The sequence below is a fragment of the Erpetoichthys calabaricus genome, chromosome 11 (genome assembly GCF_900747795.2).
Source record: "Erpetoichthys calabaricus chromosome 11, fErpCal1.3, whole genome shotgun sequence".
Lineage (NCBI taxonomy): Eukaryota > Metazoa > Chordata > Cladistia > Polypteriformes > Polypteridae > Erpetoichthys > Erpetoichthys calabaricus.
In genome coordinates this window covers 80855877-80869555 of record NC_041404.2, presented here as the reverse complement: position 1 = coordinate 80869555, position 13679 = coordinate 80855877, and the positions used below count along the sequence as shown (strand labels likewise).

At 37.5% G+C, this 13679-nt stretch overlaps 1 protein-coding gene across 4 annotated transcripts in view; it reads right to left on the bottom strand.

Annotated features, from left to right (window-relative positions):
• Nucleotides 1-13116, bottom strand: part of ikbkg (inhibitor of nuclear factor kappa B kinase regulatory subunit gamma) — a 58486-nt gene extending 45370 nt beyond the window's left edge. Inside the window, exons 1-2 of one of the 4 annotated variants that reach the window (XM_028813432.2) lie at nt 13015-13116; nt 3476-3657 (exon numbers count right to left, since the gene is read on the bottom strand). In XM_028813432.2, the coding sequence (XP_028669265.1) occupies nt 3476-3638 (163 nt within the window). In that variant the 5' untranslated portion in view covers nt 3639-3657; nt 13015-13116. Of the gene's footprint in view, nt 1-3475; nt 3658-8056; nt 8186-12781; nt 12875-13014 lie in introns of those variants that run through there. The other 3 variants (XM_028813431.2, XM_028813430.2, XM_028813435.2) reach the window with 3 other exon arrangements.
• Nucleotides 13117-13679: the final 563 nt, after the last annotated feature.

Sequence of the window (13679 nt, the reverse complement as noted above, 5' to 3'; positions counted from 1 at the left end):
CCACAAGAGTTTAGAAACTCACTCACACCAAACCATGATTCTTTTCAAAGGTAAAGCGCAGGTTAATTTGTTTTATGTATTTTTACTTTATATTTTGTATTAACCATTATTATATGAATAGTTTTGGGTTGTGGAACAAATCATCTGAGTTTCCATTATTTCTTATGGGGAAATTCACTTTGATATACGAGTGCTTTGGACTACGAGCACGTTTCCGGAATGAATTATGCTTGCAAACCGAAGTTCCCCTGTATATCACAAAACATTTCAATCTTTTTCTATGCTGAACCATCAGGCGATTTAAAATATAAGTAACTATTGTTCTAGACTACATTAGTTTTTCACACAAAATTAAATCTGATAAAAAAAACACAGTAATAGACCCTGTCAACAAAAATATATAAAAAAATAAACACAATTCTAAGAATTTGCAGTTATCACACAGGTACACAAATAAGAAACAAATTATATTTGAAAGAAAAAAAAAAATAAAAATATGAGAATCAAGGATTAAACCAATAAAAATTAACACATCATGTCATGTTACTGATGTATTCTGCTTTCATTTAAATAAAAAAACTATAATAATGAAGTTTTCAATTTTTATATACAATATATATATATTTTATTTGTATTTTTAATCTAGCTCTATTTTATATTTGAATGGACCCAAATAAACCTCTCTTACTAATTTTTTTCTAATTACTATATTCAAATCAGTATACAGAGGAAGATGTTGGTGAAGAAGAAGTGGGATAAATAAGAGAGTATGCAGAAAGTAGACAGGAGTACAAGGAGATAAAGCATAAGGTGAAGAGAGAGGTGGTGAATGCTTAAAAAAAAAAAAAAAAAAAATTATGAAGAGTTGTATGTGAGGTTGGACATTAAGGAGGGAGAAAATGACCTGTACCGATTGGCTAGATAGAGGGACTGAGCTTGGAAAGATGCGCAGCAGATTAGGGTGATAAAGGATAAGATGAAAATGTACTCACAAAGCAAGGAGTGTATGTTGAGCAGATGGAAAGAGTAGTTTGAGAGGCTAATGAATTAATAGAATGAGAGAGAGAGAAAAGGTCGGATAATGTGGGCATAGTGAATCAGGAAGTGCAACGGAATAGAAAGGAGGAAGTAAAGACAGCTATGAAGAGGATGAAGAATGGAAAGGCCGTTGGTCCACATGACATACATGTGGAAGCTTGAGTTGTTTAGGAGAGATGGCAATGGAATCTTTATACAGATTCTTTAACAGAATCTTGGAAAGTAACAGGATGCCTGAGAAGTGGTGAAAAAGTATACAGTAATCCCTCCTCCATCGCGGGGGTTGCGTTCCAGAGCCACCCGCGAAATAAGAAAATCCGCGAAGTAGAAACCATATGTTTATATGGTTATTTTTATATTGTCATGCTTGGGTCACAGATTTGCGCAGAAACACAGGAGCTTGTAGAGAGACAGGAACGTTATTCAAACACTGCAAACAAACATTTGTCTCTTTTTCAAAAGTTTAAACTGTGCTCCATGACAAGACAGAGATGACAGTTCAGTCTCACAATTAAAAGAATGCAAACATATCTTCCTCTTCAAAGGAGCAAACAAATCAATAGGGCTGTTTGGCTTGTAAGTATGCGAAGCACCGCGGCACAAAGCTGTTGAAGGCGGCAGCTCACACCCCCTCCGTCAGGAGCAGAGAGAGAGAGAGATAGAGAGAGACAGATAAAAAAATCAATACGTGCCCTTTGAGCTTTTAAGTATGCGAAGCACCGTGCAGCATACTTAAAAGCTGCACACAGAAGGTAGCAACGTGAAGATAATCTTTCAGCATTTTTAGACGAGCCTCCGTATCGTCTAGGTGTGCGAACAGCCCCCCTGCTCACACCCCCTACGTCAGGATCACAGATAGTCAGCGCAAGAGAGAGAGAAAGAAAAGTAAGTTGGGTAGCTTCTCAGCCATCTGCCAATAGCGTCCCTTGTATGAAATCAACTGGGCAAACCAACTGAGGAAGCATGTACCAGAAATTAAAAGACCCATTGTCCTCAGAAACCCGAGAAGCAGCGAAAAATCTGCGATATATATTTAAATATGCTTACATATAAAATCCGCAATGGAGTGAAGCCGCGAAAGGCGAAGCACGATATAGAGAGGGATTACTGTACTGGTACTGATTAAGAATAAGAGGCAGAGGGATAAAATTGATGAGCCACAACATGAAGTTATGGGAAACAGTAGTGGAAGTTAGGTTAAGAAGTGAGGTGATGATTAGTGAGTAGCAGTATAGTTTCATGCCAGGAAAGTGCATCACAGATGTGATGTTTGCTCTGAGGGTGTTGATGGAGAAGTATAGAGAAGGGAAGAAGAAGTTGCATTGTGTCTTTGTGGACCTCGAGAAAACATATGACAGGATGCCTAGAAAGGAGTTGTGGTATTGAAAGAGGAAGTTGAGAGTGGCAGAGAAGTATGTAAGAGTGGTACAGGATATGTACGAGGGAAGTGACAGTGGTGAGGTCTGCGATAGGAGTGACGGATGCATTCAAGGTGGAGGTGGATCTGAGCCATTTCTTATTTGCAATGGTGATGGACAGGTTGACAGACGTGATTAGACAGGAGTCCCCGTTTGCGAATGACATTGTGATCCGTACTGAGAGTAGGCTGAGGAGACCCAGGAGAAGTAAAGATATGCTCTAGATAGGGAATGAAGGTCAGTAGGAACATGCCAGAATTTATGTGTGTAAATGAGAGGTAAATGTGAGGGAGCTCAGAAGATCAGAGGAATTATGAGGATGCAGGGAGTTGGTGAAGGTGGATGATCTTAAATACTTGGGAGCAACAGTAACGGGGAATGTGTAAGAGGTGAAAAACAGCGCAGGCAGGGTGGAGAAGAGTGTCAGGAGAGATTTGTGACAGACGAGTATCAGCTAGAGTTAAAGAAAAGGTCTACAGGACAGTAGTGAAACCAGCTATGTTATATGGGTTGTACATGGTGGCACAGACTAAAAAACAGGAAACAGTGCTGGAGGTGGCAGAGTGAAAGATGTGAAGATTTGCATTGGGTGTGATGAGGATGGACAGGATTAGAAATGAGTACATTAGAGAGTCAGCTCAAGTTGGACGGTTTGGAGACACAGTCAAAGAGGCAAGATTGTGTTGGTTTTGACATGTGCAGAGGACAGATGCTGGGTATATTGGGGAGAAGGATGCTAAGGATGGAGCTGCTAAGTAAGAAGAAAAAAGGAAGACCTAAGTGAAGGTTTATGGATGTGGTGAGAGAGGTCATGCATGTGGTGGGTGTAACAGAGGAAGATGCAGAGGACAGGAAGATATGGAAAAAGATGATCCACTGTGGCGACCCCTAATGGGAGCAGCCAAATGATGAAGAATTACTATATTCAAACCTCCTTGTACAGTACCACACCAGAAAAGAAAAAAAAAACAATTCTAAAGAGATAAGTGCATTTGCAATCGTGAAATGACAAAACATACCTCTGAGATCCTGATTCTCAGCTAGGAGTCGCTGCACAATTTCATTGTTGGCCAATTCTGGTGGAATGTGTGAAAACCACTGAGCTCGAAGCCCAACTGAGTTGTCTCCACCAATCATATCTGACTTTAGCTCATTACCCATAATTCCATTAGGCTGCACCATGGCCAAAGACTTCAATCACCTAACAATGTTAGAAAACAAAGGGTATTTAAAATTAAATTGCTCATTTCCACACCAACAATCCTATATTTATCCATAAATGCAAATAATCTTGAGTAATGACAAAAATAGTGGGCAAAAATCCTTAATTAGCATAAGCAAATTCATAATATTCATAAGAAATGTAATGATTTTCTTCATGAGGTAGAAGTACATAATAAACAAGAACAGTGTTAAATTTTTTAAATATTAAAATGTGTGCTTCAATTTAAACATTTAAAGTGTAGACATTCTTGATTGCAATAGAAATATGTCGGGTTTTTTTTTCTCTAATGTTTGAAATTTGTCATTTTTAACCTTCTGTGAGTGGCTCTTAGAGGGCTAGAACCACTGGTAAAGAACGAAATATCAAAATACATTTGTGAGCAACAACCAGCTTAATACAGTACATATTCACATATGTTACAGTAAAACTAAAATTTACTACTAGCAAATGCCATGGGAGTGGGTGAACTGGACTAAAAGGAAACTAAACACAAAGGTGTGATGACAGATGTACTGTATATTTTCATTCTTCCTTGTTTTTGTAACATGAAAAATAAAAGATTGCAAAGACATCTGTATAATATATATGAAAAGCTGCTACTTTTTACTTCACATTCCATTAAATTTTTCTTATAAAAGTCTTGACCCATACTTATGGAAAGGACACTCAGGCAACATTTACTTTGATATGAATCAGTAAGTTATACAAAGTACTGTTTCCATACACTGTTAAATCTTTATTGGATAATTGGGGCAAATTTCTGCACAGCGTATTTTTTTTTTTACCATTTAGTGGCAATTACAATTCTGTGTTTACTCTGTTTACAAACACAATTGTAGACTAAATGCTCTAAACAGTAACATTAATTCTTTAGTGTTACTCTGTTTACAACCACAATTGTGCACTAAATCAGGGGTCCCCAACCCCTGGTCCGCGGCCCACTACCGGTCTGCAGCCGTCTGACAGCCGGGCTGCGAGAGAACTGCCGGCAACGGCGACTCACTCAGACTTTTCAGAACGCTTGGCGGGCGGGGCTTTGCAGCGGTGCAGAGAGAGGAGAGAGACCGAGGTGAGAGAGTATTACAACAAAGTATTTTTATGGTCCCGACAGTTTCCCCATATGACATGAGTCTATAGAAATCACGTTATTATGAAGTACATTCAACAGATGCTTTCATTACAACGAAGTGACCTTGAAATGCTTGAACGAATCATCCACAGAGCAGTTAGATCTGTGGTCGCAGCTCAGTTGTGCACGTTTGCACAACGATCCCCAAACAGAAACATTGTAAAAAAATCTCTTTCTTCGAACTTTCCTCGTACTGTTTTGTTTTTTTTTTTTGCTGTTTTTGTTGTCTGTGGTTTTCATTGATTCCTTTTGCTTATTGCTTGTCAACATTTGAAAAACATCCATTGGAATTTAACTCATTGTCACCCTCCTATAGAAACGGCAGACACGAAAAAAAGATTGCAGTGTTAATGTTTGTGATGTGCAATCTGTTGGATTGGCAAATGTAAAGCATATGTCTTTGTTATATGCAAAAAAAGAAGAAAAATCTCAGATTGCAAACATATGCGAATTGCTTAATAACTTTAATAATAATAGAAATGTTATGTAAATTGTGTATAAAACTGCCCCACCCCAGTCCCCCCCCCCCCCCCCGACCAGTCCGTGGAAAAATTTGCATCTAATAAAGTGGTCCTTGCTGTCAAAAAGGTTGGGGACCACTGCACTAAATGATCTAAACAGTAACATTAATTCTTTAGCCGCGGTACACCCTATCAATAATCATCTTTCTGATAAGTAAAAATACGTTTGCCAAAGCTATTTTTTTTTACTCTTTCAGTAAACAAAACATACTGTTTAGTAAAATTAGACAAAGTAAAGCAAAACCACATAGGTGACAAGAAACAACTAACCACATACGTCATACAAGTGCTGAATGGTTTTGTGTAGCATATCCAACCAGTGATTGTATTGTACAGTTCCTCCACCAAGCTCAGTGTGTAACAGGCAGCCCAGTCTCTCATAATCTTTTGCACATGCTATATTTGTAACAGATCTGGAAAATAGCAGTCATATCTGTATGAATATTTTCCTATACCAAGATGGCATCCAGTTGGCCTTCAACAAAGGGTTGTAGATTTAGTGACAAAATTAACAAAATGTATCATTATGCATTCAAAAAGCCCCACGAAGCAGCACAAATGATCATCTATCTTATGATGACAATACCTGACATCATGTCATCAACCACAATTCAAAAGTGCTGGCCAGACATCAATGTCAGCACTCCCAAAACAAGTCTGCTGACCCCCAGTGTTCCTCTACCTGAATTCCCTTATGGAACCTCCTGCCCCTCCACTGGCTCAAATGCTGGTGCTCAGGACCTGGAAGCCATCGAGGGAAACACTGAAAACCTTGACAGGTGCCAATCTAAATCTGAGTGCCCGCCAAGACAGACTGACTGTATTGTCTCTGTTTTCAGCTACAGTTGTCATCAGCACTAAGGTACAAACAGAAAATGACCCAAGGTCAGTCCAACAGTACCCAGACAGTACAAAGCCAGCACCACTCAAGAACAGTGAGCTGTTAATAGAGGATCGCACAAAAGACTCCGTAAATAAAGACTTATTATATATCCCAAGACATCAACTCTTGTAGATTTCAGAAGTGTTGACAAAGGCACTAAGATGGCCTTCAGTATGAGCCACTTGTCCCCAATCAGATTCACGTAAAACAGTGTGTTAACCTGACCACAGTAACCCAGAAAAACAGATCCTCAGTTTAAAATCCTGTGAAATGAAGAAAACACATAGTTTTTCCTTTCATTCTACTGTTTATTGTATAGTTTACCCAGCGGCTCCCAAACTTGGTCCTGGGGACCCACTGTGGCTGCAGGTTTTTGTTCCAACCAGATTCACAATTGGTGATAATAATCGATAACAACTGATCTCATTTAATTAGCTGGTCTTTTTTACTCTTCTCTTATTCTGCATTCAGAAAAACACAACAGTATGGTTTTTACATTTATAAGACATTTATAAATATTGCCATTTTTTTCTAAAGCTATAAATGCTTAACTCTCATTTGTTGTTTTCCTGTTATTTTCCCCTTTTCCTGTGTAGTTTGCTCCCCTCATTTATCCCCAACAGTGACAAGTAACAACCAGCATAACAGACATCTGGGATGATGAAAGCCGGAACAACTTCAGTGTCTGACCCACTAATTAGTATATAATCAATATAACCAGAACACCTGGAAAAGAAGAATGAAAATTTGGTAGAAAATACTGTTAATGACTTAAAAAAACCTACATATTCACAATATAACTGCTTAGCACATTTTAATAAAAATCTACTAAGCATAGTTTGCAATTTCTACAGACACTCCAAAACACAGAAAATGGGAAATAATAACTCACTTAATTAGCCCAACAGTCCAATAAAAAAACAGATGTTAGTTGGAACAAAAACATGCAGCCACAGTGGGCCCCCAGGACCTAGTTTGGGTAACCACTGGATTAACCTGTCTGTAACCTTTATGGTCATCAGGTATGCCTGCTTATGTTTAAATAATCTCTTCGGTTATGCGCCAATTTTTATGACGTAAACATGACGTTTAAATCGGAAAATAAGGGGCTGCTTCTGAATAACATACTAAAGTAAAACTTTAACAATCTCGAAAAAAAATACTACTCAAAAAGTTTAATTCATAAAAAAAACATTAATCCTCCAACCCGAGCGCTTTACCTGGTTAATTTGTTTCAAGAACAAAAAAACGGTGGAATTATGACCATCAGTTTAAGAACTCGGGCGGTACAAGACCCTCTGTATCCGACCATTTCATTTTCTAATGGGTTAGAGAGTGCGTGGGCGGCAATGTTTGGACTCAATGTAGGAAATAATGATGGACTTCCCCTGAAGACGGGTTCTTTTCTAAAAGCAACAGTAGCATTAAAATAAAATGTAAACGAATCAAAGTGATTTGTTACTTTTAACTGTTTGTGATTTTTTTTTCTTTTTAAACACTGTTTAAGTTTGGCGAATGCTTACCACTGTAAACCTTACTTTTAAATGACAACAGGCCGATGAACATGAGAGGGGGTCATTGACTCCGAGTTCGAAGTCGATGACATTACAGAGAAAGAAAATGAGTTTCGGTGCCAAAACAGCAGTTGATTTTAAATGGCTCGTTTAAAGACGTCACTGAAACGCACCTTGTCTTGCGCGTACCTAAAAGAATCAGCTTTCTTCCGCGAAGGATGCCATGTCAAAACGAGGTAAAGAATGCCCTTTACCAAGTTATGACACTCTAGATGCATATGATAAAAGCGGATTTCGCGTCCAGCGTATACAAATGAAAGAATAATACCTGGAAAATTCCGCTTTTTCATTAATGTATTGCACCTTCTTTGAAAGGTATGAATTCTGTACGCGCCACCAAGACTTGTGAAGTCGTCTTCTCCGTAAGCGTTGCTTCACTTTCGGTTTCGTTTGGTAAACTGGCGTCAAACATTACGACAGATCCCATTGGACAACAGAGCAAGGGGCGTTCCCGTGACAGGAACTCGCCCGGTCTACAGGACAGAATTTGATTCGTAATAATTTCTACCCTAGACTAAGAGAACACTAATGAGCACTGTGAGAAACAATCAGCTGTTTATTTATATATTTAAAATATGAACCCTTTTTGGTATGGCGAGAAATAATATCTACACATTCTGCAGCCACAACGGGTTATCGGTTTCAGTGAATGGTTTGATCTATTGCACTGTTACATTATCATACAACGAGCGGTGAAGTGCGCTTCTGTACTAATCGCTACATTCTAGTAAACGGCTTCGGCAAATCACGTAACCTATCTGGGATTAAACCGTGCAACCCCCGTCTCCATATCGTACTCATTTAAGACGTATAGATAGATACAAAATATATCCTTCCATTATCGATTTTGACTCTTGAAGTGTCCTAAGGCCAACAGCTTCGAACATGGCTCAGGAAACAATCCAAACCCAGGCTATACTCATACCAGGCCTATTTCGTGAATCCAATAAATCTAACTTGTTCATCTTTGGGATTTCTGAGGAAAACCCAAGCAGACACTAGGAAGCTATGTGTCAGGATATACAGTATACAACTTTTTATGTATATAATACTGTGCACTCTATGTAAAATGCTATAGTATAGTACACATAATATATACTGTACATGATTAGTGAGAATATTAATTATGTGGAGGTGTTGAAAATAACCAGGTTATGCATGTTGATATGTACCAAATAAACATGACATTTACCATATAAACTACACATCTGACATATAATGAAACATCTTATTCATAAAGTGGGTATTTGACATATATGGTGCTTACAATAAGTATTCACCCCCTCGAAAATTTTAATTTTATTGTTGTACAACATTGAATTACAGTTGATTTAATTTGGCAATGATCAACAGAAAAATACTTTTTAATATTAATGTGAATGTAATTCCCTGCAAAGTGATCTACAGTAAATTAATTACAAATATAAATTACAAAATAATAAATCCCATAGATGTTCTCCCCCTCAAGTGAGTATTTAGTAGATTCACCCTTGGCAGCCATGAAAGCCTCGAGTCTGTGTAGAGACTGGCCTCTGTCACCTTTGCACATCTAAACACTGCCATTTTTCCTCATTCCTCTTTGCGAAATTGATCAAACACTATCATGTGGAAACGGGGTCATGAGTGAACAGCATTATTCAAGTTCAGCCAAAAATTCTCAAGTGGATTGCAATCTGAACTCTCATAGGTCTCTTAGTGGCCTCAGCCACTTGTCTTCTTTTGAGGACGGCCTACTCTAGGCAGAGTTACCGTTGTGCCATACTATTATTACTCAATGATTGATTTAACTATACTCTAAGGTATATTCAGTAATTTGGAAATTTTCTTCTCTGCATCCCGACTTGTGCTTTCCAATCAATTTTTCATGGAGTTGCAGAGAGTGTTCTTTCCGTCTTCATTGTGTAGGTTAAGCCACAAGTTGTAAATAATACACTTAAACTACAATTGATAGAATCCCCTTGACTACACAGAGATTATCCCCATTGAACTAATAATGTGACTAATAAAACCAAGTTGCTGCACCACTGATGATTCTGGTTTGTCATTTTATGCAATCAATTATTCTGTGTTTGATTAATTTACAGTGGTGCAGTGGTAATGCTGCTGCCTCGCAGTTAGGAGACCTGGGTTCGCTTTCTGGGTCCTCCCTGCGTGGAGTTTGCATGTTCTCTGCGTGGTTTTCCTCCGGGTGCTCCGGTTTCCTCCCACAGTCCAAAGACATGTAGGTTAGATGCATTGACGATCCCAAATTGTCCCTAGTGTGTGCTTGGTATGTGGGTGTGTGCCGGCGCCCTGCCCGGGGTTTGTTTCCTGCCTTGCGCCATGTGTTGGCTGGGACTGACTCCAGCACCCCCCGTGACCCTGTAGTTAGGATATAGCGGGTTGGATAATGAATGGATGGATGGATGATTAATTTAGACCATTGTGCAGAAAACTGTTTTCACTTTGACATTAAGGAATCTGTTTTCTGTTGACAAACATCAAAAAGCCAAATGAAATCCACTGTGATTCAAAGTCGTTTAAAAATAAAATGTGAAAACTTCTAAGAGGGTGAATACTTTATTATAGGTACTAAGTGAGATATTTGCCATGTAAACTGGATTTATGTAATGTGAAAAATTTGCTACACCTGGGAATTTGAAATGCCAGTAAGGAATTTACCATACGATGGGATATATCAAATATAATAGAGAAACTAACAGCTGGATATTTGACATGTTGTTGAGATGTTTGCCATAAGAGCTAGGCATATGACATTTAAGCTGGATATAATATATGCCATACAAATAGGATAGCTGCCATGTAAGAGAGATGTTTGCCATGTAAACTTGATATTTATTATATGAACTGAACATTTGCAAAATTAAGTGCAACAATACCACATAAATTTGATGTTTTCTATTTTAGCAGCAAAAACACACAATTTAAAAATAACACCCCACAGGCAAAGCACGCAAAAATAACTACACGAACACTGCCATGTATGTAGAGGACAAACCTAAAGACAGTGACAGGTACTACTCATAAATACCGTGTGATTTTTTATATTGGACGAACTGTTACTTTGTCTTTGTTTTTTGAAAGTTATTCACTTAGCATTATATTGTGGAATATTCAAGTGTGGACCTTAGGGTTGGTTAGTTTATCCAGCTATCACTTGACATGCAAATTTACAATTCTATCAAGTTGTTCTTTAGTTTCTATACTAAAGGCTCTGTAATAATTACATTGACATTATGAATATTTCTTTTGGAAGCATTAATATTGTATACGGTTTATAAAACCATTGACCTTTTCTGTAGCTTAATTTCTTTCTATATTTAGAGGGAGTGAAATTTAAAAATGCTCTTTTTCTTCAAACCAGTTTTTATTGTGCATAAATGCAAATGTTAAACGTATATGACAAATGTTTCATTCATTTATACAGGTACTGTTCTGGTTAAAAAAAATTATTTAAAAACACCTCAAATGCGTTTTTGCCAATTTAGAATCACCAATTTTTTAAATAGGTTCTGCTCTTGGAATAGCACGAAACCTGGACAATCTGTTAACACCTGAGCATGAGATTTGAACATTAGTTCAGTGAGCCGTCAGCGTTAACTGTTAACTTCAAAACATAGTCAATAATCACAGTTATGCAGATGATGCACAATAAATTAATGTATTTGTTGACAGCACTAGATGACCTGGCCCTAAATACTCTGTTACTCATCAATTCACTGATGCTGGGTCAAATCAATTTCCTTAAACTTAAGAAGGAAAAAACGGAAAATGTAATTATTGGTAGCAAAGAAAAAAAGCAATGACCTTATACATAAACTAAGCCATCTGGTTTTACAAATAAGACCAGAAGTAAAGATTCTGGGCATAATTTTAGATTTAGAGCTAAATGTCAAATCACACATTAAGCATATTAACAAGACTGCATTCTTTCACTTAATTGCTATTTTGCACAAGTTAGATCTTTTATGTTATTACAAGATGCTGAAAGGTTAATGCAGGTACATGCTTTTATTTTTAGCTGTCTAGATTATTGCAATGCAATCCAATAACACTGGCTTGCTCAGTATTCCGAGACAGAAGAATAAAAGAACTGATAAGGTGACTTTCTGTTTCTAAGCACCAAACATCTGGAATACTTTACCATTAGAGTCATGCAGGGCCAGTACAATTGAACACTTCAAAAAGGTACTAAACCTCACCTCTTTATTGTTTTTGTTTTGTGATCACTTTAGAAATTATCAGCATCACTAGCATTACTTCATACCGAGGGGACTAGGAAAGCAATTCTTTTCATTAAATGTGGTTCTGTTTGCTGTTTTATAGGCTGGTCACCAACCACTAGTTTTGTGTTTTTTTTTTTTCTACTCTGTAGTTTTTAACTTTCTTTTTACAAATAATATTGCAAAGCACTTTGAGCTACTTTCATGTATGAAAATGTGCTGTATAAATAAATGTTGTTGCTGCTACCTCACCATAAAACAACGCTGGCAAAAAAATAAAAAACAATCAATCAACACTAAAACAAAACTCCATATCTGATATGTGAGCAATACCATTTTAAAGTGTTTACTATCTGGTATATGCACATTATTATACAAGTAAATCTTATTTTCCTGTAATAGAAAAACACCATAATCCACACTTCATAACACGTTCATTTGGTACTCGTTAAACAACTTTGAGTATTTAATCTACAAACACTAGTAATCTTCAAATACAATAAACAAACGTTTCCACTTTTATCAGTGAGCTGTCTGACCCTCCAAAGATAAGCAAATGTTATACGTCTTATTTACCCAACAATGATGGCCAGATGCTGTTCTTGGTTATTATAATTATTAAGGAAACTCAATTTTAGACATAGACTTTAGCATGAATTTAATATATAAACAAATTTAGAATATGCACATATACACGCGTCAGAAACGCATATTACGAAGTAGTTCACATTAACCAATTTTTTAGTGCAAACTGTGTTTTATGAAATTACCTGATAGTGGAGAGACGACTACATTAAGTCATCACGTTTCGTCTCTGTAATCTATAGCATGGAACGAATAAGTAAACCTGTAAGTGCACCCCTTCCTGTGTGAGTGAGTACCTAGGCATAAGCAATAGACTGCCGATGAAGTATGCAATAGGCTGAACAAGAAGATTGTAGAACTTTTAGGCTGAAACTCCTCATTTACACATTGAACTACAGCTGCTTTGCGGCATACTTACATAACATCAATGTTTTGTTCCCGTCTAGTTCTGTTACCGGGAGCGTGCCGGTAATTCTGACGTTCACAGGTCAGCTGTAACCGATCCCCCCACCGCGCCTTTCCTCAAAAAAGCTGTCGGAGCCAGTTAAGCGACAAGCAATAGGCGGCGTGGAGGTGGGAAGTTCCGAAACGGGTTTCCCCTTCTCTTACTGAAAAAAAAAAAAATCAAAACAATCACATACTGAGACTTCCTGAAAATCCCATTACCAAAAAGGAGGGCATGCCCATAGTGGAAGCCGTCTCTTCTACGTGCTTTGAGAGAATTGCCTTTTCAACCTGGTGCTTGATGTTATGTTCTATGCTAATAAAAACTTAATTTTTGATCCTCATATATTCTGTTTTAGTGAGTTTTTTCCGTTAGTTTTATTTTACTTTAACATCTTTTTACAGGTGGTCGTAGGTAAAAGTGTCGAAACTAAAATCATAGTATGTCTTAGCTACTGATGCATGTTGGCTATAGATAAAGATAATACTGTTTTGCTAATATTGTTACACATTAATGCGATTAATTTCAATGTCATATTAATCTGGCTTAATATTCACTTCATGTTAGGCGACTGTCAGGGCCCTATGCTAGCAGCAATGAGGACAAGACAGAAACAAGTCCAGAACAGAGATCCATCC